The sequence below is a fragment of the Chelonoidis abingdonii genome, chromosome 20 (assembly GCF_003597395.2).
Source record: "Chelonoidis abingdonii isolate Lonesome George chromosome 20, CheloAbing_2.0, whole genome shotgun sequence".
In the NCBI taxonomy this organism is placed as follows: Eukaryota; Metazoa; Chordata; order Testudines; family Testudinidae; genus Chelonoidis; species Chelonoidis abingdonii.
In genome coordinates this window covers 18,096,099-18,114,852 of record NC_133788.1, presented here as the reverse complement: position 1 = coordinate 18,114,852, position 18,754 = coordinate 18,096,099, and the positions used below count along the sequence as shown (strand labels likewise).

The 18,754-nt window shown below is 38.5% G+C and overlaps 1 protein-coding gene across 2 annotated transcripts in view; it reads left to right on the top strand.

Annotated features, from left to right (window-relative positions):
• The window catches only part of APPBP2 (amyloid beta precursor protein binding protein 2), a 39,873-nt gene extending 22,584 nt beyond the window's left edge, over positions 1–17,289 (top strand). The window contains exons 5-14 of one of the 2 annotated variants that reach the window (XM_032779326.2): positions 3,175–3,343; positions 5,113–5,202; positions 6,598–6,665; positions 6,742–6,847; positions 7,789–7,913; positions 8,170–8,255; positions 11,292–11,482; positions 11,968–12,133; positions 13,011–13,183; positions 16,979–17,289. In XM_032779326.2, the coding sequence (XP_032635217.1) occupies positions 3,175–3,343; positions 5,113–5,202; positions 6,598–6,665; positions 6,742–6,847; positions 7,789–7,913; positions 8,170–8,255; positions 11,292–11,482; positions 11,968–12,133; positions 13,011–13,183; positions 16,979–17,197 (1,393 nt within the window). In that variant the 3' untranslated portion in view covers positions 17,198–17,289. Of the gene's footprint in view, positions 1–3,174; positions 3,344–5,112; positions 5,203–6,597; positions 6,666–6,741; positions 6,848–7,788; positions 7,914–8,169; positions 8,256–11,291; positions 11,483–11,967; positions 12,134–13,010; positions 13,353–16,978 lie in introns of those variants that run through there. The other variant, XM_032779327.2, reaches the window with a different exon arrangement.
• Positions 17,290–18,754: the final 1,465 nt, after the last annotated feature.

Below are 18,754 nucleotides of genomic sequence, written 5' to 3'. Positions count from 1 at the left end.
AATAAATGCCTTTGTAACAGAGTAAACTTAGTCTTAAAGAGACCAAGGTAGGTGAGGTAATACCTTTCATTGGATCAGGAGACAGGTTTTAGGATGACCCTGCAAATAGTTTAATTTTAGCACTTACGGACACCGAAACTCTGATGGGGAGAGCTGGGAGATGTAAAAAAATGAGTAGTTTCACAAATCCTGTGTAAACACTCGAGGTCTTTGAAAAGTACTATATGCATATAGGAGGTTACTGGTTAAATTAAGCAGAGTTAATATGCATAATTTCTAGGAGTTTCACATTTTATTTTGAGTTTGGTTTACTGTTGCTAAATCGTCTCTAGTCACTTACATTCTGAAATAAGTGTCTACTGGTAGACTAGGATCCAAAATAAATTGTTTTAAATTCACATCTTTTATTATATTCATGCGAGTGTGTATATAGACCACCCCTTATATGTGGGTTTTCCTGTTTTACACTTGGTGACAAAAGTTGGGCAGTGTGCAATGTGTTTACTTCAAATGGTTTGATTCATTATCTACTTGTTGCATAGCTTCCATTTTGCTGCTAGGTTTGTTGCCACCCTGTTCCATGTGAAGGTTTTTATACAGGCAATGTTCCTTATTCTGTATCACATTTTCTATTTTTTCGCTTTGTTGACATTTTGTAAATATCTAGTAGTTAGCTGGAAAGTTGGTATCTCTTTGTCAGGCTTGTTCTTTCTTTCTTTGTAGCAGTTCATATGGTTGGAATACACCTGCCTTGTGCTTGGGGCTCTATGATGAAATTTTTAAGTACATTTCTTTATCTGGAATTAGTGTTAGAATTTACCATGATGCATTTCAGTAGGGTGAATAGTTTATAGGGAGAAGCTCTGCTGGCTGCCTGCATTTATAGGGTGCATTTGGCTGTATTACATTGTTGTTGCAGGAGGCGTTAAAGCAATGACTTCAAAATTCTCTATCTAATGATCACAGAACCTTGGATTTTGAGGAGGAGGAGGATCCAGACAAAAGCTTCATCTTTCCCCTTTTTTCCCCTGCCTGGATTATGAGAAAATCCACCATAACCTCATAGGATGTGTCTACACTGCAATTAAAAAGCTGCCGAGTCAGGCTTGCAGGGCTCAGGCTAAGGAGCTGTTTAATTGCCGTGCAGATGCTTGGGCTCAGGCTAGAGCCTGGGCTCTGGGAAAGCTCAAAATCTACACCGCAATTAAACAGTCCCTTCTCCCGAGCCCCAGGAGCCTGAGTCAGCGAGCATAGGCCAGCCACAGGTGTCTCACTGCGGTATAGATGTACCCATACATAGAGTGCTATGTGGCTGCAGGGCAGTTGATTGACAGATCACATTATTTTTAAAGGAACAGACCTTGTTTTCAGTAAGTTACATCTTTCTGCTCCACTTCACTTGTTTGTATTTCCTATGGTAGGTCATCCTCCTGGTTTGCTCTTTTTTTCTCAGTACCTGTCAAAATATATTGCCCCTTTCCTAATAACAGATTTTCAGGATGTACAAAGGAGATACTCATCACATGTTCTAAAAGGCAGGCATCTGTAGCTGAGGAAGCACAGCTGTCTCTTTTCTTAGCCTGTGCCTGGATAAGGAAACATTTCTGCCTTTAGGCGTGGAATATGACACAAGACACACATTTCTAATGTATAAAAAGGTGAATAAACATCAATTTAAACTTACAGAAACCTTTTGTTTGTATTTTAAATAGATGATTCCAGGAATTGTTGTTAGCTTACACAGAGAGAGAGCAGACTTCAGCCCTGCTGCATTTGTTGTCTGCAAGTGGTAGCTCCATCTCCAGAAGCCATTGTTAATCCTGTAGATTGAAATGTACCAGGGCTAGAATGGCACATAAGGAAAAACCTTGCATTTCGGTTCTGTTTTTTATGGGTCACCCAAGCCTTTTTTCTCCCCAGTTGCATCTGTCCCTACTAGGTGGCTGCTACAGGGTTATCATCAACTCCTGTGGGTGATTTAGGATGATGGATACTACTGTTTCCCTTCCCTCATTTAGACCTCTTGCAGGCATTTAGCTATTCACTCCCCACACTCATTGAGGATAAACTGTAAACTTGTAGTTAGCTGCATCTATAGCCATTTAATAACAATTGCTGGCCAGGCAGGACAAACAATTACATAATTCTTCCACTTCCCAACAGCTTAGAGAGTAAGAGTTCAGAATTTATATTACTAGATACATTTCTTTTGCTGTAAATACATTTAAACTCTTTAGAGAATTTTTCTACCTAATAAATATAGGGTCCTATGTAACTCTGTACTTTTCAGTAGCTTTCACTGTTAACCTAACTTCTCCAAACTCCTAGACATGTTCACCTGGAAACACTTAGTAATATTTGGAATACAAAGCATTATCTACTTAGCTAATGTATTTCTAGAGCAACCATGATCATAGCAATTAAGGATAAGTATTCTTTTGTCTTTCTGAACTAGAAGAGACTTCTTCCAATATAGTGAAGATTATTATCACTACTACAATACGCACTCAAAGGCAGCAGTGGGTTGTTGTGGGCATGTTTCACACAGAGCTTAGATCAGGACCAAACAACATTATCATCCCTGCCTTTCCAAATAGGGAATTTATCTTTCAAATTAATATGGTTTCACGTGTCAAGGATGTGATGTAAGCCTCTTGTAGAATAACTTCCATGTGTATGTTTAAGAGTTACAGTGCTGTTTAAAATAAGGATTGGATACATTTGTAGAGAGAATGGAGAGGTTTCGGAGAGGCAAAGAAAATTAGCAAATAGTTTTTACTTCACCATAGAACTGTGATGTTGGAGATAGTTGTATCAGTGTAGTGCCGAATGGATTTTATTAAGGTTACCAAAGAAAAAAAAGCCCAGTTGTTGGAATGTTTTAAAAATATCTGAACCATTTGTTGTTATATCTAAGATATACAAAACAATTTTTACTGTTTGTAAGAGTCAACAGAAAACATGGCATTGCAGAACACCACTATCTGATATTTCTTCGGCAGCACTGGATTCAAAGCAAGCATAATTTTATGAGGTGACAATAGCCCAAGCCTGGTATAATTTAGGCTATCAGACTACAGATCTTTGATACTGCTGTACATTGAAGTCAATTATGGAAAGCTGTTTAGAAATAGTATAAACTGTTCCAAGACTATTTTAATATATTTTCCTCAGATTGCTGCATGTACGAAATGGCAACTGCAAATACCACTTGGGAGAAGAAACGTTCAAACAAGCTCAGTCTTATATGGACAAACTTGCAAAACATGGTCAAAAGGCAAACAAAGCAGCACTTTATGGGGAGTTGTGTGCACTGCTCTTTGCAAAGAGCCACTATGATGAGGTGAGTGGTGTGTTTTTCTTCAGGGGAGTTCTCATTAACCCTGTTGTTATTCCCTGTCACTGACTGTGGGTAGTCTGGGCTGGTTTTCTGACAACGACTTCTGAACAAACAAGGGTGTGTGTGTGTGAGAGAGACAGAGAGATTAACAGAAAAATATTTTGTTTACTGAGGATTTTTTTTGTATTTCCTTTGCTATTTGCGATAGACTGTGTTAGAACAGTAATTGGTATGGTAGTGGGCACTGATACATATTAGATTCTCTGATCGTATACTTTATTTTTATCAATTAATATAAACCACAAGGGGACCAATGTTACTTTAATTGGTAAGGTAAAACTCCCATTGTTTTATCAAAGCCTTGCCTGAACTACAGACAGGCTGCAGAACCCAGAAGTACTGGTAACATGCAGAAAACTGTCATGCTATTTTATACAATTTAGAAAGTGTTTGGTTGCTCCAAATAATTAACATGACTTGGTTTTAAGAAATACATAAACATAATGAAGAAACTCCCAAAATATATATTTTTATATTTGAGGACATTTTAAATTGTTTTTTTCCTCTTCCTCATGTTCTTAAAAGCTGTTCTAGTATTTGTGTATATCTGGTATCTTACAGCCAAATGCACATTTGCCTGTAATTTCTTGTGCTACATATTTCACAATAATTACACAGATAACTACAGTAGAACCTCAGAGTTATGAACACCAGAGTTATGAACTGACTAGTCAACCACACACCTCATTTGGAACCAGAAGTATGCAGTGAGGCAGCAGCAGAGACAAAGAAGCAAATACAGTACAGTACTGTGTTAAATGTAAACTATTTAAAAAAATAAAGGAAAAGCAGCATTTTTCTTCTGCATAGTAAAGTTTTAAAGCTGTATTAAGTCAGTGTTCAGTTGTGAACTTTTGAAAAAATAACCATACTGTTTGTTCAGAGTTATGAACATTTTAGAGTTACTAACAACGTCCAATCCCAAGGTGTTCATAACTCTGTGGTTCTACTGTATATTGCAAAAAACTGCTGTGAGTTTATGGATGAGAATAGCAGAGCAAGCTGAGTATTTTGTATGAATCTGATTTCAGAAAAATTGTATTAAACTGTGCCTGCTTTCAGTTCCCAAATATTTTAAACCTGACCAGAAAGTCCTAATATTACGTGCATTGGTAAACTTAATGTAACAATAAAAAATTACCATTTTCCTCTTGCCTGAATAAGATAATGCTTTGTAATGTTACTGCAGAATAACATCTGGAAAGTTAAAAATTAAATTAGGCTTGCCTAAGATTTTTCAAATTCAAAGGTTAGAAAACACTTGAAAAAATTAATCTCTGAATTATCCAAGTATAAATTAAGTAAGCATTTGTAGTTGGGCTTTCCGAGTAGAACCTAACATGTATGTGTTTGCTCCTTTTCCTGCTAAAAGGAATGTCTGTTTAGAGAACAGTACAGGGCCATGATAGTGTGTACAGGACTACAGTCTCCAAGGGGTTCTGAGTCCTGTTCCTGATTCTGTAGCTGACTCTTTATATGAATTCAAGGAAGTCATTTAATCCCTCTGTCTTTTTTTTTTTTTTCCTGGCTGTAAAACGAGAAATATTCTGGAATTCAGGCTTAAGTAATAGCTTTAAAGCAATTTAATTCCTAAATCAAAAGGTGCTTTAAAAAGTTAGTCTTTTTTATTATGAGGGTCAAGTTATATTTCCTTAATGTTTCAGCATAGTTGAGTTCAAAGTTTATTATGTTGATATCTTTTTATTCCGCAGGCTTACAAGTGGTGTATAGAAGCTATGAAGGAGATCAGAGTTGGCTTGCCAGTAAAAGTAGTGGTGGATGTCTTAAGACAAGCTTCAAAGGTGAATTTAACATTCAGATTAGTAGCATAGTTACAAATGAGATCTATCAAGGCAGGCTTATATTAAATTAACATATTTTAAAGTATATGGAACACTTGGATAACCTGTTCCAGTTCGATGGCATGGTATCTTGTTTGCCCAGTGACTTTACCAACCTCTGTTTAGTGCCTAAAACCAACTACTTGAATTTTGGATCAGCGAAGACTTGGCACATCATTTGAAATTATACACTTTAACCTTCCTGCTGTGAAAAACTGAGTTATAGCTGATTTAAGGAACAATATTATCTACAGGCAGGTCTGTGCATAGATCTACTGTGTGGCATGTTGGTGTGTAATGATATAATCCTGAGGTGCATTAAAAGTTACCTAGTCAGCAGTACACATCATCAAGGGCCACATGGACACTTAGTGGACACCACACTCGAGCGCTTAGATCTGCACCGCAGCATGCCACGCAGTGAGTGGGTGATGTAGAGAGTTAGCTTGCTCCCCTATCTTATCATATGTAGGTGAAATGCAACAGTTTTTTCTGTTTCAAGTGCTGATTCCCGAGGGTATTCACTGTGTGCATTGTGCGTCTTGGACCAGAAGTTCTTCAGTAGCAGTGTCCATTGTTCTGCACTTGCACGCGATGCCTCCTTGTGCTGCAGATTACGGGCATATGTGGCGACACATACTACCTGACCACTCAGTTGCTGTTCTGCCACTCAGAAGTTGGGGGCACAGGATCCTCCTGTGTCCATTTTCTCTTCTTCCTCTTTTTGTTTACCTGTAAATAATTGCAAATAGCATTTGGGGAGATTTTCTTGGATTAACTTCACAATTCTTTAGTAATCATGGTTAAGGCTGTAACTTAGTCACGGAAGTCATGGAATCCGTTACTTCAGCCTGAGGTGGTTGAGAGCTGCAGGGTCCTCTGCCACCTGCTGGGGCAGGAAGCTGTGGGGTACTTCCACCACCTCTGGTGGCCCCCAAAGCTCCCCGCCACTGGCAGCGGCAGGGGAACCCTCCAGCTTCCAGCCGCCAGGGGTGGCAGGCAGCTCTAGGCTGCTATGGAGGAACCCCTGAGCTCCTAGCCTCTTGCGGGCAGCCCCTAGTCCTTGCAGCTGCCCCGCTTGAAGTAGTGTGGGGATCCGCAGATCCCCCTTTTGTCAGGGATATTTTTAATAAAAGTTAGGGGCAGGTCACGGCTTCTGTGCGTTTTTCTTTTTTTCCCCATGACCTGTCCATGACTTTTACTGAAAATATCCGTGACGAAACCTTAGCCTTAATCATGGTGAATATTTTGAAACTGAAGGTACTAGTAGGTGAATAAGTTAATATCTAGAACAGACATGCTTTGAAAATACAGTCTCAAGTAAACTTTATTTCCTGTTGTTGTTTTATTTTTCAGGCTTGTGTTGTAAAACGTGAATTTAAGAAAGCTGAACAGTTAATAAAACATGCAGTATATCTAGCACGGTAAGTAACACTACTGAAAATACCATCTCAAACTATCCTCCATTACTGCCACTTGTTAAGATTTTTGTCTTTCCAGGGAGCATTTTGGAGCAAAACACCCAAAATATTCAGACACTCTATTAGACTATGGATTTTACTTGCTCAACGTAGATAATATATGCCAGTCTGTTGCAATCTATCAGGTAAGTTGCAGTGTCCTGTGTCTTTGTTCCCTTTTTAATGTTGATAGTAATTCAAGTATTTCCATTTGAGCTCATGTAACAGCTGTCTGGGGTAACTGAGAATTTAGTTTTTTGGGTTTTTTTAAATACTTCAGAATTAAAAAAAAAAAAAAAAAAAGTCTAAGAACTACAGTACTGTATACCAAATATTTCTGAAGTGTTTGCTTTTTGCAGTAGGACTATGTGTACAGATGCATGCACTCCTCTTTTTTTTCTGGCTTGCTAATATTTTGAACTAGAAGTCACTAGTCAAATAGGTATGATCATATTCAAATATAGCATTTTTTGGTATTGGTCACTTATTTGCTTCTCAAGTAAATCAAGTAACAAACTTTCTTAGCTCATGTCTGTATTAAAAGGTAAAGTAGCGTACATTTGCACACATTTTGGTTTGAGTGATTTATTTCAGTTTAGCATAATCTAGTGGAAAAACTAAACCCAATAATTTAAGACAAGCTAGCAAAGTGTTCTTGAAGTAGAGTATGTTGAAGTTTTTCTGTTGTAGAAATACTTGTTTATTTCTAGAAAGTCATTTATTTTTTTCCTTAAAAAATAAACAAACTGACTAATGTGTCAGGTGCATTTTACTATATTACCCTAACAAAAGGAGAGAGAGTAAACTTGTTAGGGTGTCTGTTTGCAAAGAGCTTTATGTAATTGTCCTGTCTTGGAAGCTTGAATTATACTTTCAGATAAGCATTTTGCATTTAGTTTTTCAGTTATCCTTAGTTTTAGAGACACAAATTGAATTCCCACCTGAGTTATGAATTTCTGAACCGCAGTAAGAATGGCATCTCAACACGCATTTTCTGTTCAGAGCTAGTATTTCTTTAGATTTAGAAACATGATAGTAATTCAAGAAATGTTCACAATATAAGGGGCTTTTCTTGTGACTATTTCAGACAGCTCTTGATATCCGACAGTCAGTTTTTGGAGGTAAAAACATCCATGTAGCTACAGCTCATGAAGACTTGGCTTATTCTTCTTATGTTCACCAGTATAGTTCTGGAAAATTTGACAATGCACTGTGAGTACTGTGGTTGTTTTAAGCAGTGAGAAAATGTTGGTCCCTAATTTAGTGCAGTAAATGGGAAGAAACGTACTTCGTAAATAGTTTGCAAATGGGCTTCTTGAAACCAATTAAATAGCTCTAATTCTTATAAAGTATAAATTGGGTCTATGTACTTTTATAGATCCCTTTTTATTTGGTGATGATTTGACCAATGAACTTTAGAGAATAAGAAAATTTAATTTAAAAATGTATGTATTTGAACTTGTTTCAGATTCCATGCAGAACGTGCTATTGGCATTATCACTCACATTCTTCCTGAAGATCACCTTCTCTTGGCCTCTTCCAAGAGAGTTAAAGGTAGCCTGTTTAGTTACAGTACTGGAGCACTGTTAATTTAATGCCTTATAGGTGGATGTCAGTTATTGAGCTGTATTTTATTTCTGTTGTCCTATAGAGGTAGTATAACACTGATACTCCTCCCCCCTTCTGCCCCCACTACTAAGTAACAGTTCTGTTAATTGGTCTGGCAATAAAAATGGTATCTTAAAGAGTTTTTCATAGAAAGTAAAGATGCAGGTAATTTTTCTTGTATTTTCACCATTGTTTTATACACTCATAGCTTCCCTAGAACTCTACATCAATTCAGTGCCAAATTCTATGTGGATTTAAAGGGTGGGTTAGCCAAGTTGTATAGAGGTTTGATATGTCTCTCTATTTGGCCTGACGGTGTTGTGGAGGCCTTGTCCTCCACCTCCTAGCAGCGTTTCATCTTTCTTTTTAGAAACAAGTATTTAGTTTTAGGGCACTGGTTCTCAACATGTGGTATGCATGGTCTCAATTGGTCTCTGGAGCAGATTTTTGTCACATGGTGACTGTCAGTCTTCAAGCAATGATGATTCTTACTAGGTGCAGCCCAGTTCAGAGCTCTCATTTGATGTCTGGAGGCTTCTTTTGACTAACTCAAGCAAAAAAGAAAGTACTTCTCTGCATTTTGCACAGCTGCTTCATTACTTTCCCAGATAGGTTTTGTTGTAAATGCAACTGTGATCAAATTTGCAGATGGCAGCAAATATATAGGGAGACCAGAACCAAACTGTGAAGCAATCTGGAAAGATTTAGAGCAGTGGCAACTTCAAATGATGAGAAAAGATTCTGTACTAATAAATGTTACGTCTTACAGTCAGGGAGACAAAATAAACTTCATCAGTAATATGGAAGATGTAACCTACTGTTGTGACAATAGCATTAAAATTAATTTATTTTAATACTTCTCCTTCATACTGTCATCGTTTTAGTCAGTGTAACCAACCGCTGTAGTTGCTGAAGAGAAGGGATGAGAGGTTAGAATGGAGGTATCCGCAGGAGGTTCTCTGTCTTAGGAAGTGAAGCACAGTCTGGGAGGTAGGGATGTAAGAGTGAAAATCGAGAAGATGAATGTGAGAAGTCCAAGAGGAGCTTAGAATATATGAACAATGTGAGAGGCTGTTGGTGTTTGTCCTAGCAAATATATGAAATAGTCTCCTGGCTGCAGGAGTTTTGAACCTGAAAATATACTGTCTTATTGGATGGGGGTACTTCTCTCTCATATCTGCTTTCTTTTTAAACCAAAAAAACCAGACTTCAGTTCCTGGATGGGGAGCACTGCAGTTGAATCCCTTACAATCCTAGGGATAGGGGAGAAATGCCTCTTGCTTTTGTTTAGTATCCCTTTCTGTCTGACCCGGTAATGGCACTGATGGGCTTAGTACAGAGGCGGGCAAACTTTTTGGCCTGAGGGCCACATCGGGTTTCCAAAATTGTATGGAGGGCCAGTTAGCGGAAGGTGTGCCTTCCCAAACGGCCAGGTGTGGTCTGATTCCCGTCCCATCTGACCTCTCCTGCTTCTTGCCCCCTGACAGCTCCTCTGGGACTCCTGCCCCATCCAACCTTCCCATTCCCTGTCCCCTGACCACCCCCGGAACCCCAGCCCTTGGCTGCCCCCCAACACTCAATCCAAACTCCCCTCCTTCCTGACTGCACTCCGGGGCCCCTTCCCCATCCAACCCCTCCTCCTTCCTGACAGCCCCCAGAACCCCCACCCCTGACTGCCCCTAGCCGCCCCATCCAACTCCACCTCTCATTCCTGACAGCCCCCTGGGGACCCCTGCCCCATCTAACCACCCTTTCTCCCTGTCCCCTGACTGCCCCCAGAATCTCTGCCCCTGACTGCCCCACACCACGCCATCCAACCCCCCCTCTCATGCCTGACTGCCCCCTGGGGATTCCTGTCCCCTTTCAACCCCTCTGTTCCCCACCCTTTGACCACCGCAATCCCTGTCCACATCCCCTACCACCACCTCAAATTCCCCTTCCCTCTATCCAACCCCCTCTGCTCCCTGCCACCTTACCGCACTGCCTGGAGCACCGGTGGCTGGCAGCATTGCAGCCACATCGCCCAGCTGGAGCCAGCCACGCTACCATGCAGCTCATAGCACCGGGTCAAGCTGAGGCTCTGTAGCTGCGCTGCCCCAGGAGCTCACAGCCCTGCCGCCCAGAGCATTGCGTGGCAGCGGAGCGAGCTGAAGCTTCGAGGGAAGAGGAACAGCAGGGGAGGGGCAGGAGCTCAGGGGCCGGGCAGGAGGGTCCTGCAGGCTGGATGTGGCCTGCGGGGTGTAGGTTGCCCACCTCTGGCTTAGTAGAAAGCTGTGCCTGAGGCTTGAGGAATAGGTTAGCCTGACCTACAGCCTTTGAAGGGATCGAGAACATTATCTGAAAGTTGCATTGCACATTTCTTAGGTAATAAAAGAAATCAATTAGTTCTATAGTGGTATAACTTCTAGTAGTGCTTTCCTGTAGCTATTGCCTTCCTCTCTCCATTCCAGCTCTTCAGTCCTTTCTGCATGTACAAATATTCATTACTGTATGTGAACTGGCTTAATGGTATGGGCCAAAACTCTATGAAGTCTTAATTTGCTGGGGTTTCCATAACTGAAGAACTGCTGGAAACAAGAGTCTGTGTATACAGTATTCCTTATAATGCCTAAACTACTTTTTTCTTCCCATGCAGTTTGCTTTGAAGTATTAGTTTTGACAGGGAAGGCTAAAACCTATTTCAAATGCTGTCTATAGCACAAAGATATGTTTGTAAAGTATGACTAAGCCCTTGTAAAAATTACTGAAAATATAAATCCTCAGATGAGTTTTATGTGGACTTGAAAAGCTAACGGATACAAAATCCAACCTATATCTTAGTGGGAAACAATTAACAGGGAACACAAAGTCTGATAGAAAGTCTCTTCAGTTGTATATGGTGGTGGTTTGTGAATATAACCTTATGGGATTCGTCTTTCTATTGCTGATATCTCTGTGTATCTAGAACACATTAGCATGATTTTTTTTCTCTTCCGTATTCAGCACTTATCCTGGAGGAGATTGCTATTGACTGTCACAATAAGGAAACTGAGCAGAGGTTACTTCAAGAAGCTCATGATTTGCACCTATCTTCACTCCAGTTAGCTAAAAAAGCCTTTGGGGAATTCAATGTACAGACAGCAAAACACTATGGCAATCTGGGCAGACTTTATCAGTCAATGAGAAAATTTAAGGTAAGACCAGATGGCTGTTAAATTTCCCAATGAAAAATCAAAGTAGCTATTACAGAAGTAGCTCTAAAGGTAGCACAACTTATCAGCACAATTTATCAATTCCATCGTAATAGATGAGTATTACCATTTTTTAATGCTCTTCTGGTTGTTTTAACCTGACTGTACCCATGGGTGCTACCTTCTGAGATGGAAAAAATTTCCTAATACTTAGCTCTTCATCTGTCCAAAGGATTGTACAGATATTAACAAAAACTACTTTCTTACACAGCAAGGCAGTGTCAGAGCCTAGAGATCCTGATTACCAGTCCTTTGCAGACTCCACTGCATTTCAAGCCTTTTGTAGAATCAGTGTTATGGCATCCTCAAGATTAGCTGTCAGTTACACCACTTCTTTTTCGTGTGATGTATTGGAATCTTTGTCTTTTGTTTTTGTGGGAGGGTGTAATGTCTGTCCTGGCTTATTTATGTGGTTTTGGATCTTTCAGGAAGCAGAAGAAATGCACATCAAAGCAATTCAGATTAAGGAGCAGCTTCTTGGTCAAGAAGATTATGAAGTCGCCCTATCAGTGGGACACCTAGCTTCTCTCTATAACTATGACATGAATCAATATGAAAATGCAGAAAAGCTTTATCTGAGATCAATAGCAATCGGTGTGTAATTTTTAGAACAAATTACTGTACTGAGCAGTGATGATAGAGTAAAACAATGGTCTTTGTTAATAAAAGTAAAAATGAATAAAGGAAGATTGATGCAATACATTTGCATAATGTATATGTGGATTCAGTCCAACTATGATGCTTACCCTTGAACTGCAAAAAATATATTTTAGTGTTCCATGAGAACCCAGTCACTAGTAGCTACAAAACAGTAGCTTTTAGTTTTTAAACTAATCGATTCTTGAAACGTTTAGGAAAATGCCTGTTTTAGAAAGTCCAATTAATTATTTTGGAGTTTAACTTGTTGGACCGTTACCTACAGGTTCATTTTAATCATGGTTTGAAGCATGAATTGTAGCCAGAGCTTTAAAGAAATGGAAAACCGATCTGCCCAGCAGCCCTTTTATGATGCAACTTGCATTCCCCTTCCTGGCTCATCTGCCACTTGCAGTGAATTTTGCCCAAGGAAACATTCAGTTAATAATGTCAGATTTACCACAGTCTTCTAAGTTAGTTCAGTTAGTGCTCATAATTCATTGGGGTGAGGCAAGGTGAATAAATGGCATGAGACACCCCTCTGTAGATTCCCTCTTTTCATGTTGGGTTATGATCACAGTTGAAATCTGGTTGAAATTGCCCCAGAAATTTAGTAGGGTATTAAAGTACAGGGGCTGAAGTGCATGGGGAGTAGTCACAGGGAAACTTAAACATGGCACTCCTTTTATTAAGTACTACATTTGATTCCTACTAACAAAAAGATGATGAATATGCAGTTCATATTATCAAAGGCAAAATGACCTGAGAGATGAAGAATTAAATGTGGTTAAATTATCGTGTTCTTCAATTTTTGTTTTCTTTTGGATTTCTTTAGGAAAGAAGCTTTTTGGCGAAGGTTACAGTGGACTAGAATATGATTACAGAGGTCTCATTAAACTGTACAATTCCATTGGCAATTATGAGAAAGTATTTGAATATCACAATATTCTGGCCAGTTGGAACCGGTTGCGGGATCGGCAGTTCTCAGTTACAGATGCTCTGGAGGATGTAAGCACCAGCCCTCAATCCACTGAAGAAGTAGTTCAGTCTTTTCTGATGTCTCAGAACATTGATGGACAGAATAGCTAGAGAACTTGGTCAATTAATTAACCAATTAAGTTTTTTCCCCCAGATTACAAGGGAAAGTCATACTGTGAAATCTAAACCATGTAGTTCTCTGGGGGCTGGAATTTGCATTGAAACACTGGTCTAGTCCATTGAAGAGTGCCCATACAGATGAATATGAGTTAAGTTCTTATCAGCATGTGTATGGCATGTTTAGTTTGGCTTATTGAATTTGAATACCAAACACCAGGATCCCCTCCCCCGTCTTTTGCAAAAGAAGCTACTTTGCAGGAAATCTGCAAATAAACTAAAATAAAACTGTTTAAGAGTTAAGAGTTGCATTCTTATTATGAAAGGAAGGTTTCAGCAAGAAAATTCTTCCAACAAGTAGAAATAATAAATACTCTATTGTAAGAAATGAAAAAGGTGTTTATACTTTATGCATCGTAACAGAGCTGATGATAAATATTAACAAAAGAGGAAATGCCCTAGCTTTGTTTGCTGCCTTATGAAGAAAAGTGGCAAAGAACCACTCCAGAAAGAAATGTATGTGTTTGTAAACCACGCCAGTTTGTTATGGAAGTAACCTCCGTGTGTTGTTTTTAATCATCTGAATTGGACCAGCGTTCATCTGTAAGTGATAGAAGATCCAGTAGACCAGCAATCCAAATTTCCTTTGGTACAGTACAAGAGCTATAATAATTTTCCATAAAAGGACCAGGAGAATCAAGAGTGGACCAGCCTGTCTAGAAGAGAGTCTTTGGACCAGTGGCTTTAATTTAATATTTCTGCCCCTGCATTCACTTTTACAGTAGAAATATTTCATTTAGATGTACGATCAGTGATAATACAAAAATATATTCATGTGATAGATACAAAACTAGGAACTGAACGTTCTTTAGCAGTTGCGATGGCATGTTTTCAACTGGTAAGCTTATACAGATATTAAAATGTCAGTGCCATAAGCAAAAACTAGAAATGCTTAACTATTTGCTGCAGCCATTCTTTTCCTTTTTAAATGGGCTTACTCTAATAATTGAGGCAGTAACTTGTTTATACTGACTAATAGTTTTGTATTATAATCCAGTTCAATTTTATGTTTCTGAAGATCACACCTTACTGTACAGTTTGCAGGGGTCAGTGGAAAATGCCAAAAAAGCACAACAGGTCATTTTTTGTGATGCTTCATTTCTACATTAAACAATAGTACAACCAGAAACTGATTCCTCTATATTAATTTAAAAAGCATAAGTCAGATGTAAAGACCCCTTAACGATGCCTATCTCACTAGCTTGTCTTAATTTTTGTTTTGCGTTTTTTATTGTTTTGTTTTGTTTAATTGAACCAAGTTTGTTTTAATGTTGAGGTAATACTCAAAATTTGAAAAATCTACGTAGCATAGCAAACTAGAAATAAGTCATTGCTTTTACCTCAATTCTTATTATAGTGGCACAAACAGTGCCTCTATAGTTAAGGGTCTGTCAGTTTTCCCCCCTATTTTCAGGGGTTTGTAATTTGGCTGTGAAAATTCAGTCCAGGTTGAAGCATGGCAAGCAAGGTTCCTACAGTACTTGGAGTGAATTTTTTTATTTGTTATGAAGGTTTTTTGTCTTCAGAAGGTAAGAGTGCGGAATACAAAAAAATAGAAGGTAGTGATTTCAGACACTTCTTCGAACTTCTATCATTTTAATAATGGCTTTGGTTTTAAACTGAACAGTTGCCGGCCAATAGTCTGTAAACTAGTGCCTTCAGGTATTTTTTTGAGGGAGAGTAAGACCAAGTTAAAAAATCAGTTACTTAATTTGGAAATGTGGCTTTAGTGCTAGTGTAGTTGTGATTCTTTCATTCAAAATAAGGGATGGCATATGCACAGCAGCAGAATAACTAGTAGCATTAAGACTTCAACAGCTTTTAATGGTTTATTGCAGTCTCTCAAAAGCCAGCTTTTCATAATTCTACATGTAATCTTAAACTGTATTAGATTACAGTAATTTTTGTTCAAATGAAAATTAGACTTTTTTAAATGTCCCCAAACACATTTGTGAGATACATTGCAACTAAATAAATATTTAAGTCCCTAAATATTTGTTTATACTTTAGGAATAATTATAGACTATCAGGTAAATAATATGCATTAAAATTAATACATTGTTGTGAGAGTTTGTTCTCATATTTTTAAACTTTTTAAATAGTCACTTTAACACTATTTAAAATAATACCCTTTCTTTTATTTTAAACCTCAAAAAATCAGGGGAAAAAAGCTTAAAATTCTGTCCAAAACAAAACTAGCGATCTATGTATTGCAGAAGTACGTAGAAGCCTCAAACTAGTAAGTAATCTTACATTCTCTGCAGATTCCATATGCTCTGGATTCCTAATTTTGGGTCTCTGCTTCTAGTTTGTAACTAAAGAGGGAACTCCCAAGTTCTCACGGTTTTGTTTTTTATCCTGAGATACTGGTAGATGTCCTGTGCACTCACCTTTGCCACTTTCTCAGACTCCTTTATTGTTCTATCATCAGTTCCTTTCTAACCGGTCAACAACAGTTTCCAAAAAATGCCACAGTTCTAGTATCATTCCTGCTCCTCTCCTGACTAACTTAATTTTGCTTCAGGGACTCTTGTCTTCCCTTGTTGCATCAAGCCTAAAATTTAGATTATAGACTCTTGGGGAGCATGGATAGTGTCTTATTAGTATTGTAAAGTATCCACCTTCTCTTTTTCCCCGAGTGGGTTTGCAACTGGGAAGTTGGGAGGGCACAACGTGGTTCTGTAAAGTAACGTCTTTTTTCCCCCGATCACCTAACAAAACATTTTGGTTCTTTTTTGACCAAGAACTTTTTTTTTGCTTTCCAGCACACACTGGCTATATTTCAGCCAGTGCAGCAGGTGCATTATGTGATCACTCAGATGGAGATGCATGTGCTGTTGAAGCAATTCCTGTATTCCGTAATGCTCGTGGGGTTTTATCTAGGGTGAACTTGAAACCCTAAAAGTTACCCAGAATTTTTTTCTTCTTCCAGCAGGCTACATGGCCTAGAGAAACATGACTTTAAGCCCTTGAATACTCCCAATTCAGTAAAACTACTTGCATGTTTTGGTACATTGCTGAACTGGGCCCTAACGGATTATCTGATTGCATCTCACAGCTATGACCTACCAGGTCTGAAAGTCAAAGCATATTACTTGCAGAGCAGAACAGCTGCGGCTGGCAACTGCAGACTTCTTAGTACAGGAGGCCTACAAAACAACCACGCGGCCTGCTCTAAGTGCTGTACCTTGGCATCGTGACTTAGGCTGCCTTGTTGCAGAACTTATTCCGCAGCTAGTGTTCCTGAAACTTTCCTGACGCCTGTAGTTTTCTGTTCAGGATCTCTTTTGAGTTGCCCCTTCACGTTACTACAGAAGTCTTAACCTCTTGTGTAGTTTGTTGGACTATTGTGTTTTGACATACACAACTTGGTGGTGGTAGACTCATTGCCTGACTTTCTTTTACCGCTGCTGCCTGTTGCAGCATGTTGTTGACACTTGGTTTAAAAAGTAGAGCGATTTTTGGGCCTCTAGGCTCCTGTAAATGGGAATGTAGTGTGTGAGATATGGTCAAAAAAAATGATTTGTCCTATAATTCTTCATCTGGCAATCTGTAGATTTTCCTTCATTCACCTTTAAAATTAAGGAGGTCTATTCATGCTTTTCTCTCACCCTGTTTTGAACGGATGTTATTTTCTAGTGGCTGTAGGTATGGGGTTGCAATTTAGGAGTACTTTTGCCACTTGTACATCAAGCAGCCAACCATGAAACACTAGGCAAGGCCGATGCATTGGCAATTGGTCTGTGCAAATTCCACTGGCGAGTTCCTCAAAGGGTCAACAATCTTGAGGAGTTACTGCGTAATTTTAGGCTTGAAGTGGAGACCCAACAGTGGGAATCCAATGAAATACTTCTTCCAAAGAACTAAATTTACAGGTAAGTAAGTTTTTGTTTTTGTTTTTTTTTAAATCATCTGCAATACCTTGACACAAGGGTGTCCAGGACAGAATTTCAGTCTTTGCTCCGAATTTCTCAGCTTTGGGTCTAAATTTAAAGCTCTAACATTTGTTTGACTGTAGGCTTTGGTTTTGTGAATCAGTTTTATTTGTAATCTTCTATTTTATGCAAACACTGCAATTTGTAAAGAAAGGGAAGAAAGTGATGTCAGGGTTTCCTCAATGCTTTGTTCCTCGGTTCTTAGAATCAGAAACCATCTCCATCAACTGTAAGAATGGATGTTTTTTCCCAACCTCAGAAGGAGTATTTTTTTATGGAATGAAAGGAACAAATGCTACTTTAAGCTGGGCAGGGGGAAAAAGTCACAATAAGATGTTTAAACACATATCCCTCTGTTACTTGAAGTAAAATAGCTAGTAACTATTGCGCTCCAAATGGTTGGTCACTTACTTTGTGATGTTATTTACAACCAACAAGTGTCTGCCTTTCTCTTTCATAGAAGTCTTGACATGCACTCACTACTTTGTTGTATAGATACCAATTGCTCAATCTCCTTTTTTTTTTTTTTGCACACAAGTGTTTTGTTGATAAATAATTTTGAAAGGTTTTTTTTTGTTGTTGAATTCTAACTTATTAGGAAAATAACGTTCTTTTCATAACTTTTTAAAAATTAAATTTAAAAAATGCTGTGGTCTATCATTTGCTAACGGTGCCATTGTGCTGCTGCTTATGGTACAGAAAAATGCACATTTTATTTAATTATCTTTCTATAGGCACACATACTGGTAGAGTTATGAAAAAAAAGGAAAACACATCGTGCCTAAAACATGATTGAATATGTTGACAAAACCTTCACTTGATTTTAAAAGTGACTGGATTTTACTTTACAGCATGGTAGCAAAGATAGTTGGATGGATATTGCTATTATTGGTCTCTAAACAAAGTTTCTAACCCTGTTGCCTGTGCAGAAACTTTATTAACTTTTTTTTTTTTTTGAGAAGTGTTGCTGGCCGAGTGCTATTTGCAAATCTGAATATTTTGTTCGTTGTGGATATTTCCATGTTTGACACAAATGGCCTGTTGCACATTTCATTTCTTGGCCTTTTTGGGGATTCTTGCTGTGGGGAGGAGGAGGAAGGATTTTATTCAGAGATCTGGACTATATATACGCATTTGACATCACTGGTAACGCTTTTGTCCCCAAATCTCAGAAGTGTTTTAGGCAGTGAAATAGGTTTCCCTTCACTGATACCAAGATACATGTTCTAGGGTCTTGTTAACAATATTTCATTGCAGTCCTAGGTATCTATAGCATGAGTGGCCTTAGTGAATTTGTTGAAGTGCACATTTTTTTTTCAAAAGTACATTTTAAGATGAAAAATATATACTATATAAATATATAGAGAGATATCTAGAAACTTGGTTTGTGGTGCACAAGTTAAGTGTTGGATCACAATAATTGTCGCAGGTACCATACGTGTAACTTTTTCTTTTTATGTATATTCCTGTATGGGAAGCAATGTTGCCA